This window comes from Balaenoptera physalus (genome assembly GCF_965194825.1).
Source record: "Balaenoptera physalus genome assembly, chromosome: 1".
Lineage (NCBI taxonomy): Eukaryota > Metazoa > Chordata > Mammalia > Artiodactyla > Balaenopteridae > Balaenoptera > Balaenoptera physalus.
This window is the reverse complement of record NC_138882.1, coordinates 164,251,240-164,270,794: the sequence shown is the minus strand read 5'-3', so window position 1 is coordinate 164,270,794 and position 19,555 is coordinate 164,251,240. Positions and strand designations below refer to the sequence as shown.

At 49.7% G+C, this 19,555-nt stretch overlaps 1 protein-coding gene across 11 annotated transcripts; it reads right to left on the bottom strand.

The window, feature by feature from the left end:
* Positions 1–2,814: 2,814 nt before the first annotated feature.
* PABPC4 (poly(A) binding protein cytoplasmic 4) lies at positions 2,815–18,035 on the bottom strand. Of its 11 annotated transcripts, none has more exons than XM_082440516.1 (16): positions 16,765–18,035; positions 13,784–13,977; positions 12,947–13,062; positions 11,563–11,702; positions 11,105–11,199; positions 10,305–10,442; positions 9,596–9,691; positions 7,579–7,851; positions 7,146–7,218; positions 6,867–6,986; positions 6,278–6,364; positions 6,056–6,183; positions 4,796–4,889; positions 4,551–4,681; positions 4,186–4,288; positions 2,815–3,131 (listed from the first exon to the last, which is right to left on the bottom strand). In XM_082440516.1, the coding sequence occupies exons 1-15, from the start codon at positions 16,955–16,957 to the stop codon at positions 4,199–4,201; spliced, it is 1,968 nt and encodes a 655-aa protein (XP_082296642.1). In that variant the 5' UTR covers positions 16,958–18,035; the 3' UTR covers positions 2,815–3,131; positions 4,186–4,198. The 11 variants fall into 11 exon arrangements, with proteins under 11 accessions (XP_082296642.1, XP_082296644.1, XP_082296638.1 ...); XM_082440518.1 differs by having other exon boundaries at positions 6,915–6,986; XM_082440512.1 differs by having other exon boundaries at positions 7,131–7,218; positions 16,765–18,034.
* Positions 18,036–19,555: the final 1,520 nt, after the last annotated feature.

Genomic DNA, 19,555 nt, shown 5'->3' with positions numbered 1-19,555 from the left:
AACAAAGAGGAGCCCCCGCTCGCCACAACTAGAGAAAGCCTGCGTGCAGCAACGAAGACCCAATGCAGCCAAAAATAAATAAATTTAAAAAAATAAAAACAAAAATAAAAGCATAGCTGCCAAGAAGGGAGGTCTGGTCAACAGGCATGGTGGGGTGATACAACACCCAGACCTTTTAAGATTTTTCTAAGACTATCTTCCTACTGGTTTTTTTTTTTTTTTGAATTTTATTTTTTTATACAGCAGGTTCTTATTAGTTATCCATTTTATACATATTAGTGTATACATGTCAATTATACATGTATACGTGTATACATGTATACATATTAGTGTATACATGTCAATTATACATGTATACATGTATACGTGTATACATGTATACACGTATACATGTCGCAATTCATCCCACACACACCCCCCGCCACTGGTTCTTACTATATGGTTTATATATTAAATGATCAGAAATCAAAGCCCCCAAATGATTCCAAGGTAGAGAAAGCCTTTCCTCAAATCCAACAAATTGCCAATCTCTGTAAATTTCAGCCCATAACCACACCACCATCCTGGCCTTGCTGTCCTCAGAACATTCCATCACCAAGTTCACAGTCACACTGACCTAGAGAGATATCCTCCTGAACTTCAATACATACCAACCATATGCAGAATGTTCATGACTTAAAATGTCTCCTCAAGTTCTTTTCCTGGCATTAGGCAGCTGAAATATGAGAGACACTGAATAAACACCTGTTTCATAATCCAGTGGAATCTGAATATCTGTGATGTCTCCAAAAGGAATAAAAGCAGCACGAAGAACTTTGTCATCCATCTCCTCTGCCAGCCCACCTGCAAAGACACCAAGTGCTTTCTGAACCGATGTCCTCCACACTCTTGGTACGGCTGCTGCAACACCCTGTCAGCAAGACAGCCACAGGGAGGGCAAGGAGGGGTCCCTACAGTCTTTTGGGTATACAAATGACCTGTGAGGTACACTCCTCTCACCATCCCTCTTCAGACCTACATCGAGCCCCTGGTTATTTTGACAGCTTCCTAAATGGGCTGACTGCTTCCAGTTTCTCTCTCTCCTCTACACAGCCACTAGAATGATTCCAAGAAAGGGCAAATCCGATTACATCACTGTCCTGCCAAATAGTCTCCAAAAGTTCACCAATGACCACAGGACAGAATCCAAATTCTTATTGGCATGGCACGTAAGACTTTCAGAACTTGAGCCCTGCCCACCTCTCTAGCCTCTTCTCTCCTTGCTTCCCCAGTGCAAACTACTTGCCCCAAGTGCTAGACTGCTTCACCCCTCTGGGCTTTCACTCTCGCTGCTCTCCATTCAAGCAACAGCCTCTTCCAGCTCTGCTGCCTGCTTAACTCCTAATCTTTCAAATCTCTGGCCCCTGTGCCTCCAGGAAGCTTGCCCTTACCTCTCTGGATGGAGTGGTCATTTCCCAAAACCCCCAACCCGCCTCTTGTTAACACTGCCATACAGTAGCATCATAGAGTTCACCAACCCGCATCGCGAGGCTATTTCCGTAATTTCCCAACTATTCTTGGAGTTCCTTTACCTAAGGGGGCAGGGCTGCAGAATTTAGGGAATGAATGAGCATGACAGTTTGGGATGCGGTCTGAGGTCGCAATAACAGATCTCAGTACCTCCCAGGGTCCAGGGTCAGAGGGGAAAGGGCTCTGGGCAGAGCTGGGGCCAGCAAAGCCATTAGGTCGCAGGTGCTGCTCACAAGCTGAGGGGTAGTCCCCCACAAGAGACCCCGGCCCGGGCTGCCACACGCCGCCTGGGGCCCTGAGTCTGCACCCAGTCCACGCGGCCAACTTGGACTCAGTCCGAGCCCCGCCTCACCCCCACGCCAGCTCACCCAAGTTAAACACCCCTTTGGTGGCAGCCATCTTGCTCCTCGGCTCTTCCGCCGGAAGCCGTTACCTGGGCCCCGCCTACAGCCCCGCCCCCTCGGCGGCTGGCGCTCAGGCTCCTACACCGCTCAGGTCCGAGGTTTGGAGGGACAGTCTGACGTTAATAGAGGAAACACACATACTCACATTAACCGCAGACATTAGAAAACAGGGGAACCTACTTTAGATTGGGCCTTTACATCAGTTATTTAAGGTGAAAGCATACCTTGAGAAAAAGGGGGAACCTGCCAAGAGGCACGAACCAGGGAACATTCCAGGGAAAGGGACCGCCTGGGTAAGGCCCTGAGGAAGGACAGCCTGCCAAGTTTCAAGGAAGAAGGGAAAAAAAAAGTGTTGCTGCAGGACAGGGAGGGCAAGTAGAGTAGTTGACCCTGACCAGGTTAAGGTCGCTTCAAGGACTGAAGGATCCACAGAACACTTAGGCCTTCAGCCACTTGGATCTCTGGAAACTCTTCGCACTGCCACTTGCAGAATCTGAGCAAGTGGACCTGCTTGCAGGATTAACTGAGAGTAGGAGATAAGAGGGGACTGGCAAACCCCGAGCAACACAGTCCAAGAAGAGAGAGGCAAGATAGGTCCTGCGTGTCTCACCATGTGTCCTTGGAAAGCACGCCAGTGCCACCCTTTACCCGATTTTCCTGTGCCAGACCCAAGGTCTGCTGTGACTGTACTAGACTTCTGTTCCCAATATAAAGGTCCTCCCACAGTAGAACACAATGAGACAGTTCTGCACTCCTTGCTAATCCAAAATAATCTGCTTATAACCATCAGGAAAGGATGATAAGCTATACAGAACTTCAATTGACCCTATTTACATCCAAAAATTACTTGCAGTGAAAACTGGAATTTATATAGAAAACTGTGGTCAGAGAAAAACAGAGGCAGTTTTATGGAGATTTTTTCTTTATTGAGAAACTTAAGACTTGGGTACATCAAATAAAACCAGTTTCTGGGGGGAAAAAATCAAAACTCACAATAGAAAAACAAAAGTTAACACTGTTTGGGCCATATCAGAACCCAGAGAATATATTCTTTTAATTGAAAAATTCTAGGTGCTTCATAATTGACCTTTTGATACAAAATGACCTATTAAATTTGCAATTTGTGGTTGTTGGTGTTGAGGTCCATAGGACAAGACAAGCTAGGACGTCTTCAAACCTTGAGCTGAATTCCATGAGGGTTTATTTGGCTTTTGAATCCTGAAAAGAAAAGCACCGACACTATAAATAATCAAAAAAACCTCAGAGACTCACGGAAATCTCTGATATAAGTAACTACAGAGCAGGGTCTCAGCCTTGGTGCCCACTGACATTTTGGCCCAGATAATTCTGTGGGGGCTGTCAGGTGTATTTCAGGACACTTAGCAGCATCCCTGGCCTCTACCCAACTAGATACCAGTAATATTCCCAGTTCTGACAACCAAAAATGTCTCCAGATATTGGCAAATGTCCTCTGAGAAGGCACCCCTGGTTAAGAACCAGTGCCTTCGAGGCTACTTGTATGTAAAGCCCCACCCTTGACCCTTCCTGGCCATCCTTGCTTAAACTCCAAATGACAGGGCTCAGGCCCTTGACAAGGAGCTATGACTATGCCAAGTCAAGCCCTACCAGCACATGAGCTCTGGCCCTTACCATGTGCTCTTTTCCCTTGCCTCTGCCCATGTTCATTTGGTCCTCTCTTTTCTCCATCTGCAGGCAACCACCAGTCCTCGTCAGAGGTCCTAGTTAAGCTTCACTGCCCCAAGTCCCTGCAGACAGAGGCCCTGGCCCCCAAATGCAGAAGTCGATGGGAACACACCTTGTAACTGTTAGCCAGGTGTGTCTGTCTCTCTCACTCTGACACCAAGGCCTCTGCCCGCTGTGTTTCCAGAGCTAAACTGCGGATGCCACACAACTGACCTCACAACCTCAAGCCGAACTAGGGAGATGCTCATGGAAGTGAGGCTGTGGGATGGGATTATGACGACACCTCATATACCCACCATTATTCGAGATGAAAAGGTGATTCTGGAGAAAGAGCTAACCAGGTGCTCTTTATGAAGAAAACTCTTGTTTGTGTCTTCTAATTTACCACCAGGACTCTCTTTTCTCCATATTAACTCATCCAGGTGGCAGAAAAAACCCAGGTGACAGCATGCCCAAGTTATCAGGTTAAGGGACAGAAACATAGCTCTACATATACATTGCCACTAATCTTTCAGGGAGATATTCAAGAGTCATAACCATTGCAGAAAATAAAAAGAGCCAAACATACGGTTTGTCCTTGTCTAAGAGGTAGCAGCAGCAACAGCGCCCACCTTCTGGGCAGCTTCTTTCTTGGCATGATGAGCCTGTAGGACCGCCACAGCTTCATCCACCTGTGAGAAACTCCAGGTGGTCAGTGACATCTGAGGAGAGCCCCTCCGCCCCTCCCTGGCACCCGGGCCCAGCGGTGGCCTCTCCTGGTGCTGACCGCCTTCCCAGATACCCACGCGCCAGCAGCCCTCAGGTCACAGGCGAGGCACGAGGAGGTCACGGGGCAGCAGACCCTTCTCTCTGCCTCCCCTGGGTGTCCAAGGCCACCCCCTGTCCCCCTGAGCCGAGTGAGCGGAAGCCGCGGGGGTCTGGGAGCCTGCTCACCTTGGAGCGGAGAGACTCGGGGGACTCCAGCATGTGCAGCAGCTCCGAGTTGTCAATCTCCAGCAGCATCCCCGTAATCTTCCCAGCCAGGTTTGAGTGCATCGTCTGGATGAGCGGGAACAAACGTTCACCTGTGGAAAGGTATTCCGTGAAAAACCCAGTGGCATCCCAGTAGAGAACGGACGCTGGTGTCCAGGTCAGTAGCAGCTCTGGCCCCCTCTTCTGCAAGCACGTGGGTCACTCACCCAGCATCTGTTTCTGTTCCTGGGGCGGTGCTGCGGCCAGCATGGAGGCGGTCAGCGGCTCCTGCCCCTGCACGTGGACCGCAGGCTGGGGTGCCTGGGAACCAGGAGAGGCGGCAGGTTAGCACCCGGGTAAGTACAGTGACAGTGGTCATGTGCCCAACCACTCGAGTCTACTGAGTTAAAGAGGAGAAGGAGGTAGTTGTCTTTGCTGTCAGGGAACTGACTGCAGTCTTAGGGATTGAGGGAGAGGAACAGAGTGGTGTGAGCAAAAAACACAACCAACACAGTTAAAATGCCACATGCTATTCGAAGAGAAGGGAAATGACTAAGAAAAACCTACAATGCTACACAATCATTTACCAAATGATTTTACTTTACTCAAGGCTACAATGATCATAATTTACCCAAGGCTGCCCAAGACATCGAAGCCTTGTTAATAAATAAGGTACTGTGAACATTTGTAAGTGTAGCCCTTTCGAAAGTTAGTTTTCTTTTAGGGTGAATTCCCAGTAGAGACTGGGTCGAAGAACATGAATAGGAAAATGCTTATAATAACATCCTGTATCACTTTTACTGAACCGCACGTTTTTATTGTATTAAATGCTTGAGGACCATCAACACACAATGTCAATACCAGTCACAGTCCTAAAAGTAGGGCCTTATAGGCAAAAATATTTCTCACAGTGCCAAGTTCTGGGAAATTTCCAACTTAGAGCACAGAGGCAGGAGGAAGCAAGGCCCGGCACAGCTCCTCCAAGCAGACTGCAGAGTTCTGCCACAAGCTCGCTGCTTGGCCTGCCTGAGAGGCGCAACTCTAGAGACAGCAGCTCCAGCTTAGAGACCCTGAGATCCAGGTCCAATTCCTCCACCCAACCTAATACCTCTGAAGATGAACCTTTCATCTAAGATGTTCTTTCCCACCCAGTCACCTGGAAGAGCAGCTAAGGATCAACTCGACCACTGGATGTGAAAGTGAAATGGAAGCTCAAAGAGCTGAGAGAGCCCATGCACGTGGTGAGGAGGAGAGCAGGAAGCACAGCTGCCTCCTCTGGGGCATTGCTGAGTCAACCGTTATCAGAACACTTGCAAGCCCCTTCTCTCCCACTAGAGCATCACCCAAGGGCAGGGTCACCACATGGGACACAGCTCCCTGACAGAGCAGGCATTTAATACCTGTTGAGGGAATCCAAGCAAGGCAGCTTTTGAATCATATGTGGAAGCGGGGGGAACCCTTCTAGGGCTCTGTTTGGTGGACCTCACCTGCAGGGGCTGGATGGCGGGGTGAGGGCTGCGGACACTGGAGGCGTATTTGTAAGGTGCAACAGCCCGAGGAGCGGCGGCAGCAACAGCGGCACGAGGCGCTAGGTTCTGCACAGCTGTGGGAACACCTTAGGAAAAGGACAAGTAAAATTAAAGCCCATCGGTCTGGGCAAAGACCCGTCAAATCCCATCTTTCCCCATTCTGTGTGCATCCAATACCACCTCCAGACTGGCAGCTGTCAGTCAGCCCTTGCTGGGCGGCACCAGCCCCACCAAAGTCCATAGCCAAGCGGTCCGGGCACTCAGACCCTACAACAGACCAGCAAATGCACATCAGTGTTGGCAGCAGATGTCCAACTGGCCACGTCCCACGGAAGGAGCAATTCCAAAGCATGTTCATACAGCACACATCACACATGGGGCCGCTACCGCTACTTTTAAGGAAGAGCCAACAGAAAACATACAACTCTTGCCACCTCTTGGAACTCAGGACATAATCTGCAAAAAAGTCCCTTGAATCTCCCAACCCCACCCAAGGAACAGGCTGCCTCTGTCGTCATTCAGCTAACAAATTTCTACAATTAACCTTGTTCACATGACTCACCGATGAGGCAAAGAAACTTAAAAGGAACCAACACTCAGAACTCATATTGTTTCCCTGCTCCTTAAGTACCCAGCTAAGCACACAGCTAAGAGTACAGAACCAGGACCGGACAACACGGTGAGCCCAACAAACTGACCAACCCTGCGCAGAGCCTAGTGGTCCTGACTCCCTCCTCCCCGGGCCACACGTTAAGGCCAGTTTGCTCACCGACTCTCTGAGCGGTAGTAGGGAGGCCACGAGAGGCCGGAGCATTACCAGTTGGAGCCAGATGGCGAAGAGCTGGACGAGGCCCAGACTGGCGTATAGCACTTGGCATTCCTTGGAAGCCTGGTGAAGAGACAAAAAATGCACATCACTGATGAACGACACAACCGAACCTAGGCTGTGCCTCAGAGGGGGCAGGGAGGGGAGGCAGGGGAGCCCAGGACAGGTACATCCTGGGTGATCAAATCACTGTTCCCCACCACCTACCTTGAGGTCTCCCACCTTGCTGCCAGCGTGGATTAGGCCTCATCTGTGCTAACTGGTTAGGTGTGTAATATGGAGGTCTTCCCTGAGCCTGTAAGAAAGAGCAGCCAAGCCCTTTTATTTAAGGACCTGAAGCCACACTAGAGAATTATCTCATCTCACCTCACCTCATCTCACTACCAGGCCCTAGGCTAATTATTCAGGACAGAGGCACTGTCTACTCAGGAGCTTGGGGGAGGGACAGCCAGTTAACAGGGACTCTTTTACTCTACCCCTGCCACTGTGTGTGCACAACCACGAGTTAAGTCCTTCCTTGTTTTATTTGAAGGATCTTTACTGTGACATTCTAGAACTCCAATATCCAAAAATCCCTCTCCCCAGCCACTGTGGACTATAGGAGCAGCTGTCAGCAGGCAGGTTCCAAGGAGACATGAGCATACTGCAGACCCACCTGTGGAACTGCTGGCACAAAGTAGCCCCCAGCTGCAGGCTGGAACTGATTTAAGATGGCATTGGCGGGGAGCGCTCTCATCCCGGCCACCCGCTGCATATACTGGTTGGTCAGGTGAGCCTTTCTCTCTTCCTTTCTCTGGGCCAGGGCGACATACAGTGGCTTGGAGCCCACGATGCGTCCGTTCATCTCCGTGACTGCTTTGGTTGCCTCTTCAGGGGATGAGAAGCAGACAAAGCCAAACCCTTTGCTTCTCCCATCCTCCAGCATCACCTACAAAATGAGACCAGCCACTTAGGACAAAGATGTCTGTGTGTTAAAACCTGGGTTCCACTGCAAGAGTTACCAGGTCTAGGTCAGGGCTTCACAGTCCAGTCCCACGATGGACCCCAGACCAACTGAGTCACCAACTGAATCACAAACTCTAAAGGGAGAAACTAAGCATTTTCCTTTTCAGATCCCCAGGTGACTCTAAAGTTCCCAAATACTGTGATATGGCTAATGGTTGAACCAGGAACCCAAATATGTTTCCTCATACCTAGAAGCACAGCTATCTCTGGGAACTCACACAGATCTGGACATTAGCATCAAGCAATTTATTTGTAAAACTCATCTGCCCAAGACCTTGGTGAACAAAACTTAGTAAGCTCTTAGCAAGGTTAGGACACGCTTTTGAAATACCACATGTGGGCAGGAGTCATAAAATCAATGACTGTCACCATTAATTCAATGGGAATAAACACAGCAGAACAACCAGCCGGGAGACAAGCAGCTGGATTCTAGTCTCGCTCTGTAATCTCTACATTTCACTCATGTCTTAGCTCACCGCCTGGTGAGCCTCCTAAAGTGGAGGACATGGGAGTAAAGATGTGTATCAACCCAACACCTGTCTACCAACGAGGTGGACCAGTAAGGTGTGTGAAAGTAATGTGACACCTTGATCTTGGGCATGGTGCCGGGGAACTTCAAGATACAGTTCTTTTGCTCTCTTCTTGCAAATGCCATCTTGACTCCTGTGCTGGTCCGCTAGGAGAGACTATCATTCCTTGCGCTGCTGGAGGCCCGTCACGGGGGTGACAGGAGGGAGGGGGTGAGGAACTGAGGAAATTCCTGGAGGTGGCTTCTGGCCAACGCCCTGCGACCACTGACAATGCTCCTGGGTTGTGAGTGACAAGCTAAGGGCCAGGGCAGGGTCACCAAGTCTTTACCGGCCCGCTGGCCTCCTTTCTCATCCCCTGAAGGACTCTGTGACATCTGCTGCACCTCTGTGGAGCAGGCACAGAGTCTGCATCAGGCTATGCCCCAGAACTTTCCTTTCCGATGCCATCAGTTCCCACCACACACCCAAAGCACTAAGGACACACAGGACAACATCCTCACCTAACCAGCATTCTCTTGCTCAGGGACTCAATTCCTTATCTTCACAAGGGGGTTTGTACTTACTCCCCCAGCTAACTCAGTTGCTATGATTATCAAAGAAAATCAAGCAGATGATGCACATTGCAAAACACGGGAAAACAAACTTTCCACTCCCCTCTCCTTCTCTAGGACACCAGATGGAAGTTCCCAACCCCAGCTCCAAAATCCTCAAACACCTTCGTTCAAGGAAGAAGTGTGGCAGAGTTGTAGAGACAGGCCTCAAGACAATGGAAGACAACCCGTCTGGATTTCCTCTGCTCATGCTGTGGCACCGTCTGTCCCCACACCAGCACAAAGCAGCAAAGAATGGGAAAGATTCAGGTGCGCTTGCGGGGCCGGCAGGGAGGGACTGAGTCAGATGCATCTCCACATCCCAGTACTTGGGAGACAGTGCAATGTTAACCTAACGAAATGTCATTCTCCAGAGCATATACTCAGATGGGTAACCGAATGTCAGGAGGAATTTGCTAGATGAATGTGGTAGCTACTCTCAGAAATGAACAAAATTTAGATCCTATTCCTTCAATGAAACAAATGCAATAAACCTCTGCAAGTTTACAACTTTTGCTTTCAATCCCCACATCTCAGTATAAAATACCTTAGCACTGGTGATTGATCCAAAAGGAGAAAACTCTTTCCTTAACTTCTCATCATCAATGGTGTCATCCAAGTTCTTAATGTAGAGGTTCACCCCCTGAAGCAGAAAGATCTGTTAATTGCATTTCTATACCTCACACATTTCCTAAGACAGTGGTTCTCAAAATATGGGCCCCAGACATGCAGTAGCAGTATCTCTGGGTACTTGTCAGAAATGTAAATTCTCAGGCCAGAACCCACACCTAATGAATCAAAAGCTGTGGGACCCAGCAATCTGTTTTCACAAGCCCTGCAGGGGATTCTGACACAGGCGCAAAGCTGAGAATCTACTGCCGAAGACTCTGACAGGACCATCGATACAGTCCCAGCCTTTCTCACAGCTGGTCTGGCTGACCACTGACCTAGCAGGGCTCTCCTTACACCGTTCCAAACAAAGTGGTATCATTTAAGTAAACAGAACGCGTATGACTAAGAACAACAGGATGAGGCTTCCAGCATAGAGTCCCTAAATGAATAAATTATCTTCATCCTTGTTCCAAAACCGCTGCTGTTATCTGGTAGGTACATCCTGTTAAACCTGATGATCTTGAGAGAAATGAGAAGAGGAGACTCATGGTCCCCAAAGAGAAAGCCTGCCAAACTAAGGATGCTTTTGCCAACATCTCGTGGTACATCCCCTGCTGGTAGGCTGGGCTGAGACCACCTCTTACCTGATACCGACTAATTCTCTCCTGTTTCAGCTGTTCAAATTTTCGCTTTAACTCGGCCTGCCGTTCCACTTTCTTCTGTGCACGGCCGACGAAAATGACTTTCCCGCTGATTTCTTTTCCATTCATCTCCTCCACGGCCTGAAGAGGAAATACATGACTTTAAATCAAGATGCAGAGGCAGGGACCTTGCTCTGGAGGTCTGTTAAGTCCCACCAAATATTCTGAGAGAAAAATCTTCCCTACAGGGCTAAAAATTAATTTCACTCTGAAGTCAGCTAAGCCAATCCAAACTTCCTCATCAGTAAAATGGGGTTAATATTTAAATGGGTCACTGGTCCAGATAATTCAGTGAAAAGACTGTACAGCTGTATAAATACAAGCATGGTAGACATGAGCCTAGGTTGATAATCTGGCTGTCACTAAATTTCTTAGGTTCTTTCAGGGTACTGAGTGATACATGTTGAGGGCCTAGCACAATGCTTCTCCCGGAAGCGGCTACTGTTCTTTTATCAGATCAGCAACTCGGGTCCCTTGGTTCCCTCACCTATGAATGGGAACAAACGCCTGCCCTACTCTTTCAACCTACAGGGCTGAAGAGCTGAGGTGATGGGCACATGCCAAGTGCTTTGAAAACAGTTCTGTGAGATCCCTCGGGAAGACAATTCCAGAGCTCAGTGACCAGGCATCACTACTAGGTACTAAGACAATTACAGCTCCGCTCTACTATGTGCTGGCAAGGCCCTGCCCACACACTAGGGCCACTCCCTACAAATCCTCCCCGGCCCTCATGGTGCTCTCACCTTATTGGCATCCTCGTGTTTTTCGTAACTCACAAAGCCAAAGCCTTTGGATTTCCCACTGGGATCTCTCATCACCTTGACACTTAGAGTCTTACCTATTACCAAAGACAGAACTATTAGTAACAGCATCTCTATCACAGCTCAAGGAGAGAAGGCTTCTCCTCTAGGAGCCCACTTGAAGCAACCTCCTGCTGAGCCCAGATGGACTCTAAACAAGAGGCACCATGCCTGGCCTTCTACTTCTGACCAAGCTGCTGAGACGACCTTGGGGATGGGACAAAGTAGGATGAAGCCAAGAGCCGAGGCCTGGAGTCTATTCCTATCTACCCTGTGGCCTTTGTCATACAAGGCATTTTACTTCTGGGTCTAGGTGGACTCATCCGGTAAGTAAAAATAGATGAATTCCAGGTCTGGTGGACTGTGAAAGGGGACACATGGGGCAAAGGACCCTGACTTACCAAACTGGCTGAATAGCTCTTTCAGACTCTCATCATCCACCTCTTCCCCAAAGTTTTTGATATAAACATTGGTGAATTCCTTAGCTTTGGCTCCAAGCTCAGCTTCCCGCTCTTTTCGAGACTTGAATCTGCCCACAAACCTAAAAAGAAACCGTGAAAAACTGTGATCACTCAGAGGAACAAAACATAATTTCCAGGGGCCCGAAGGAATGCAGATTAAAGGCTGAAAGGAGAGGTTAAAACACACGAGTTCCCATCCAACCACCAAGAGAGCAAGCTCAGAGACGTCCCAACTCCCCAGCAGAAAGAGAAAGAGGCAGGACTGTCCTACAAGGACCAGCCCCAGGGCTCCTGGCTCAGGCCAGGGCTCCTCCTACCACATCACACTGCCTTCGTGAAGAAACCTGATGACCATGTTTTTAAAACGTTCATTTCTGTGCATCTATGTAAATGCATAGAAAAGGTCTGGAAGGATACAAACCAAACTGTTAACAGTGGTTAATCCTAGGAGTGAGATTGTTGGAGTGAACTAAGAGGTAGCCTTTGCTTTTTTTACTTTATTTGTTTTGGTGCTGTTTACACTTAATAGGGAAAGGTATCCATACATGAAAAATCTTTAGGCTTCTTTTCAGTGATACCTTTAGAAGACCACTGGGCACATGCACATCATTAACGCAAGCCATCCCCTGGTCTGTTCAGTAACACAAAAGGACAGAAATGACTTTTGCTTGTCATAACCAAGATTTATTGTCCCTTCTCTCCCTGCATGGCTTAACTAAGATCCCCATCTCTCCATTCTGAAATAACCACACCAAAGCAACAAGGTCTATTATGAACAGTCTTCTGCAATGGGATAAAACTTTTCATTGTAACCAAATTAATTATTGCTGTGGAGCCAGCCTTGTATTTGAAGGCCACCGAGTCATAAATTAGCCAAGTGGAGGGGACAATTTGCATCAACCCCTAGCGAGTGACCCCACGGACAGACCTGAATCACAGAAGGCCAAGGTCACACGGCTAGTACACAGCTCCTGGTCAGTCCAGGGCCCTCTCCACTCTGCCGCTGGCCAAGACCCCTGCTCAGAGTGGGCTTAAGAGCTGCCTTCCAGCCAGCCCCTGTTGCCGACGCTCACAAAACCCACAGACGGATGCTTTTAAGGGAGAGGCGGCAGGCCAGCCATGGCTTGGGCAGAAAGCCCACCTTGGCGAGTCAAAAGGGCTGCCACGGCTCGGGCAGGGAGACTCACCAGCCCTGGAGTGGAGAGGTAGGAGCAGGCCACACTTGGGCCGAGAACCAGTAGCCGCCTTGTGTGTGCCAGTTAATACCGAGGTGGGGCCACGGCTGGCTCATGCGACGGCTGTTGCTCCGGACTGGGACACTCACACTTTGCGGTCATTGAGGAGCATGCCATTCATCTTCTCGATGGCCTTGTCGGCAGCCTCCTGGGTCTCGAAGTGGACAAAGGCATAACCCTTAGAGCCGTTCTCATCACACACCACCTGTCAAAGACAAGGCGGGCCACTTCAGCGCCACTACCCAGCTGCAGAGACTCGAGAGCCGTGTGGGCTCCTGGGTCTGAGAGGCCTGTAGCCCATCCATGTTCAAAAGGCAGGAGACTACAGCAGGTACCCAATAATGTTCCATTTACAAATGGTAGCCACCATTAAGCTGCTTCTATTCCAAATGTTTTCTTACTCCATTTAAAATATATTAAGATCTGGGTGCAAAACCACAGGGCTACAGAATGATGAGCCATTTTCCAAGCCCACAACAATTCCAGTCTAGTGTGGAGTCAGACATGTAAACCACCACCACACAAGTTGTACAAAATGCTCCACATAAACAGGTGCGTGGAGAAGGAAGAGGGTGAATTCACGCTTCTAAAATGACTAAGTACAGCTTCCCGGAGACCAGAGGCATTGCTCTGGTACTTGCCAGCCCCCCACTCCCCAGGAGAAACCTTTTGATGCCTTCCAAAACTAGAAAACAGGAAGGATATTTCAGGCAGAGGGAAGAATAAACAAAGACACGAAAGCGCCTGCTGGTTTATGCTGGGCTGTGGCATCGAGATTTGCTGCAGTGAACTTTTAGACCTCAGAGCCATTTCCAGCATTTTGAAAATTATCATACCCGGTCGCCTAATTCCAAGCAATTCCTCATTTGGTATTTGTTTTCATGATTCTGTAACTATTCTGCTGAAATCATTTAATCAGTGTTTACCTTGCAGGACAGAATGTTTCCAAAAGCAGAAAAAGTATCATAAAGTGCCTTGTTATCTATAGATTTGTCCAGGTTCTTGATGAAGACATTTCCCACGCCAGATTTTCTCAAAGAGGGATCCCTCTGAGACCACATGATACGGATTGGCTTTCCCTTAATCACATCAAAGTTCATGGTATCCAAGGCCCGCTCAGCTGCAAGAGAGAAACATATTTCAGTCAAGGATATAAAATGTTACCTGCGACCATCCCAGGAACAGATAACTCCAGAACTTTCAAGGTAAGCACTCTGATGAAATGCAACTCTATCAAAATTAAAGGACATCAGATTCCTCTAGCCTGCAGTGCTACTGGGGCTAAGTTCTAGCTAATCGTCCTCCTTCGTGGTAGAAGTCTCAACCCCTCTGGGGTAAGGAGGTTACGCAAGAAAATCTAAATGGGTTTATAGCACCAGGATCAAATAACACCTCACATTTGACTAAGCTTTATCATTTATAAACGACTTTGCAGCCTACTACCCACTGGGATGGAGGTGGAAGAGGTGAAATGATCCCTCTTATAAAATGGACAAACTTATGTTCAGGATGGCTAAACGGTATACCTAACTACTGACTAAGAAACTAATGGCAGACTTTCTGATTATTTTTCAGTAAGGTATTGCATCAGCGTTATCAACTAGCTGTCACTTAGTTTACAACCTGTCTATGAGACAAATGACTAAAAAAACCTGTGAGCGTTCGATTGGGGAAAATGTGCTATCTCCAAATTCAGCCCAGTTTCTTATATTTTCAATTTCTGCGAACAAAAATTGATTCAGACAAAAAAGCCTCAATCATCAAAATGATGGCCACATATGGAAATGTTCTTTGTATCAGGACAAGGATGAAACTGCAACCCCTTTCTGCCTAAGTTGACAGTGGAGGCAGGCCCTGTACCTAGTAGTTTCTAGGCTATCTAGAAGCCTTCATCTGCATTCTACGGAATTCCAGGCCTTTCAAATGCCTTGGTGCCCAACAAAGTTCTCAACCCAGTGCTTGGGGATGCTTCCTTAGCTTCCCAACCAAATCCATGCATACACCATGGAGACCATTTAAAGAACCAGAGGCCAAAATAACCCTCACCTGTCAGCAGAACACTTCTCTTTACTGGTAGTAACAAGGACCCAGACCCACTTCCCCTGACTTCTGCACTGACATCTCCCAGAATCTCCTCCTCCACGAAGGGATGGGGGTAGAGGGTGTTTCTCCTGCCTCAAGGCACCATCTCACTTAAAACAGGAACACAATCCCTAACTCTGCCCCTCCACAGGCTCAGCTGTCCAGTCAGCCAGCAAGGTATCTCCTTTTCCCTATTTCCAACCATCTTTCCCACTTTCCTCAGGTGGGCTGGTTCAGCATGAGAGGGGAGGAGATCAGGGAAAGGGGGGACGGCAGATCCAAGTCAGTGAAAGTCCGGGACAGAAAGAAGGGCTCGTCTGTGAGGACTCTGTGATCCACAGCCTGGGACCCCTAACTGTGTTGCGTGAATTAGCAACGAAGGAGCCCATTTCAACACAGCTCCTGTCTATTTCCAGAGAGGGCTGCACAAGGCAACTGGGCTTAGTCTGACAAATCTGGCTGCACTTATTTATAGCAGGGAGAGGTCCTGCAGAGGTATGTGTTGGCAGACACACTAACCAATGGCTTCTGCTACTATCTCTAAGTGACAGGACTTTTGCTCAGAAGAGTCAAGGAGGCAGACAACAGCCAATGTGCCCACTACTCCCCCCGAAAAAGGCCACACTCAGCTACCTTCTTTGTGCCCTGTGGCCAGACACAACTCAGAGTACACTGAACTGACGGCAGCAGTACCTTGTGTCTCTCAACAAGTCCAATTCTCTGGTCTCAGCTGCATCCTGGGCAAGTGACATTCTCTGTGCTTCACGGACACTGAACAAAGTGGCGACAAAAATAGGGACCCGGAGATCCTTGGCCACAGAATGGCTTGTTTCTCCCAGTAATGGTCTCTACAGTTGTTCCCTTTTATTCTGGAGTCACGTGCAGCCCCTGATTAGGTTTCTTCTGGCCTCACTCGGGCCAGGCCTGCAGCATACCTCTCCACGCTCCAGGCTATGGCCCCAGTCAGGACTGGCAGAGCACTGCACCCACAGTCCCAGCTTAGCCTCCCACCTTTTGCAGCTGCTTTTCTCCCTCAGAAGTCCTATTTTCTTCAGATGGGATGAAGTAAAAGGGTTTTGACAAGTATAAAGCACTGTGCACAGGTGAGGCGATAATCCCCACCAGCCTAGCGGATTTCCAAGAGGCGCTTCCCCAGACTACCTGCGTACCACGCTCCACAGCCCAGGGCTTGTCCAGAGAAAGAACTCCTCCGCCCTGGTGGCAAACACGCAGACGAGGGAGCTGGCCCGGCACGACACACACTCTGGTGGTGTTAACACAAGTGCCTGCTCAAGTTCAACACACAACATTGTTCCCCTGCTTCCTACCTGCCCGGAAAAGCCCCTTTATCAGCACAAAATCAAAGACTCTTAGCCCAGGGTACAGTAAGGGGAGGGGGCAACAGCTTTGCCTAGTAAAATTTTTGAAGGAATTGTGTTTCAATCATTCTGCCTTTTCCGCAGGCCTGTGAGGGGCCCGAACCCCTGGCCACTGACCAGGTAAGGCTCACAGAGCAAACCGCCCACATATAGGATGACAGCGACTTCCTTCTGGTCCCGTTTTACAGCCTCCTTGGGCTCCAACCCCACCAGCACCCATCAGCCCAAGGTCACCCGGTTAGCAAGTGTTGTGGAAGCAAGACTGAAACTCTGGTCCTCTGATGCCAGGATCCCGCGTTCTCAACCCCCATGGCCCGTCCCCGACTAGGGCTTCTGCGGCAACGTGCTGTCGTGATGCTCCCTCCACGGGGGTGGGGACCTGCCCGGAGAAGGAATCTTAGGGTCCCCAGAAAGCCCAGGGACGTGTGGCCACCGCTTGTACTCACCGTCAGCCGGCTGCTGGAAGTTGACGTAGGCATAACCCAGGGAGCGGCGGGTGATCATGTCGCGGCAGACCCGGATGGACAGCACAGGCCCCGCAGGACTGAACTTTTCGTACAGCATGGCCTCGGTGACGTCCGAGTGCAGGTCACCCACGTACAGGGAGGCCATGGGGTAGCTGCTGGCCGCAGCGTTCATCTCCCCAGCCCCCAGCACCCCGAGCCCCGCCAGGAGGACTTCTTAGGGGGGGCCACACAGGACAAAGGGGGCTCCGCTCCGAGCCGCGGCCCACAGGTGGCAGCGAAGCTCAGAGAAGCTGGAGTCGGCTCCGAAGGCCGGAGAGGAGTGCGGGGACGACTCGGACGAGACTGCCCAACCGCAGACAAAAGGCTCTCAAAAACAATATGGCCCTCCCTCCCTGGGAGTTTGTTAATTTTCAGCTGTCCTGGTCTGGAAGCTCCCAATTTCAAAAAAATGGAAACAATGAAAACGCGGACTGTCCTCCAAATTACAAAAATTCTTCCCGAGGCAACCCAGTGGTGCCCACAGCGGCCTCCGGAACGTGCGTTTCTCTATAAATATAGGCCTCGGGCTCCCGGCGGTTTAAGATTACAGCAGCCCGGGGAAGAGGGAAACCAAATATTTGTCGGTGCCGACTCGGCAACCCCCGGGCGGCCGGAGCGCGCAGCCGCCTCCCACGCCGGGCCGGCGAAGGGCAGCGCGGACACGTGGAGCGCGGAGGCCGGCGCGCGGGGGGCGAGGGCGGCGGGCGCGGGGTTGCCACGCGGCGCGGCCGGGCGGCGGGCGGAGGCGCGTGGACGCGGGCGCGCGAGCGGCTCACCACCGGACCGACGGACGGGGACCGACGGACGCCCAGGTGCGGCGGCGGCGGCGGCGTCGGGCAGGCCGGAAGCGTGCAAAAGTGACTTCCCCGCGGGTTCTCCGAGGAGGATTCGCTCTTTTTTTTTTTCTTTCTTTCTTTCTTTTTTTTTAAGATTTTAAAGCGTTTTCGGGTTTTTTTTTATCTTTTTCTCTTTTTTTTTTCCTTCAGGCTGCTAGGCCCGAAAGCGGCGGAGGCTGCGGCGACCCGGGGCGGAGAGAGGCGGCCGGGGGAGCCACCGCTCCATTTATACCCGCCCGCCCCGGGCGCTGCTGGTCGAAGGGCGCCTCGCGACCTGGGCGCAGTCGTGCCCGCCCACTCGGCCCGGGGGCCCGAGGCGGGGCGGCCACGCGAGAGCGTCCCGGCACGGCCGCGCGGCGCCACAGCGACCCCTGGCGTGCGGAGGACCACTCCGCTGGGGCCTCCGCCGAACCCAAGGGCCGCTTTCCCTAGGAGTGGGTAGAGAGTAAATCACCCGCCCCTCCGGGACTAGAACCGAGGGATAAAGTTACCCACCGGCACGCATCATGTTTATAATCGATGTCTTGCCTAACTGTAAAATAAAGATGACATAAAATAAATTATAGTTACATAACAGGTGCTCCGCTATGTAAATGACTGGGCCCAAATAACGGAGAAGACGTTCTGAAGTTTTTAGAATACTGGGACCTAAAGGTAGAATCATTGGGAACACGACAGCTACTAATGCAGTAGTGCCCGTGGGTGACGGGATTCTCTGGAAAGATGAACAAATTTGGGGAAAGCTTCAATAAAATAAAATACAATCATCTTTCTATTTACAAGGTAGTGGTGCTCCTGGAAATTTAGTTGATATTTAAGGGCACAAAATATGTTCTGTTCCCATGTAAAAGGGAGTCAGGGTCTAAGCTCTGATAGTTATGCAAAGAATTTTCATCTGCATGAGGATCTGGCAGGTCATTTGAAAGTCATGTGGTACATGGGACAAGTCTACTCCATGTGGCACTGTCGCCGTGCATTGCAAGATATAATAGAGACGGCATCTCTTCTTCCATAAATGCCAGGAACCACCCACATCATCACTGTGATGACCAAAAATGGAAATTACTAAAAGCACACAGACACTCCCATTGAAAAGCATTGATTTGATTAAATGAATGAAGATATATTAGTATTTATATATTCATTCAAAGAAATGGGCTCACTCTCTGTCAACACCGGATAAAGGTGCTGGCGGATACCATGATGGACAAGGCAGAAGAAGTCCCTCTCTCCCTCATGAAGTTTATATTCTAGTTAGTGTATTAAATCAAGAAACATTTAGGGAGCACTCCATCTATAGGTAGATCCCCTCCTCAGGGAAGACTTCCTAGACCACCCAGTGGTTTAAAGCCTGCCAGCACTGTTCATCCCAGCACAGTGGGTCTGTACTGGATAGACAGTATGATCTGTCAAGAGAAAGAATGAGTCCAGGGTTGGGAAGAGGAAGGAAAAAAAACTTCATGGTGAGGACATGGCTGCAGGTGAGGTCTCTGCAGCTGAGGATTCTGTAGTATAGCAGGAATGTCAGAGCTTTACTTTCTGGATTCATTCATTTGTCATTCAACAAACTTTATGTGGCATTTCTAAGAGCCAGGCTTGCTCTGTTCCAAGTGCTGGGGAAGACATGTGAGCTAAACATTCACAGACCATCCTGCCCTTATGAAGGAGAGAGATGAAAAGCAAGCAAATATGGGTGTGTATAGAACTTGTGAAAAGGGCTTTGAATCTAGAGACTTTTTGAGTGTAAGAGCAGGGGAAACCCAGCCCCATCCTCCCAGCAGGAGGTCAGTTCCACCTACAAAAGCTCTGTTTCCTATAAGCAACAATGGCTCTGCCCCTCAGGAAGGAAGACCCTTCCTTGTCCACAGACAGGGTCTTTGAGATCTTGGAGGTTT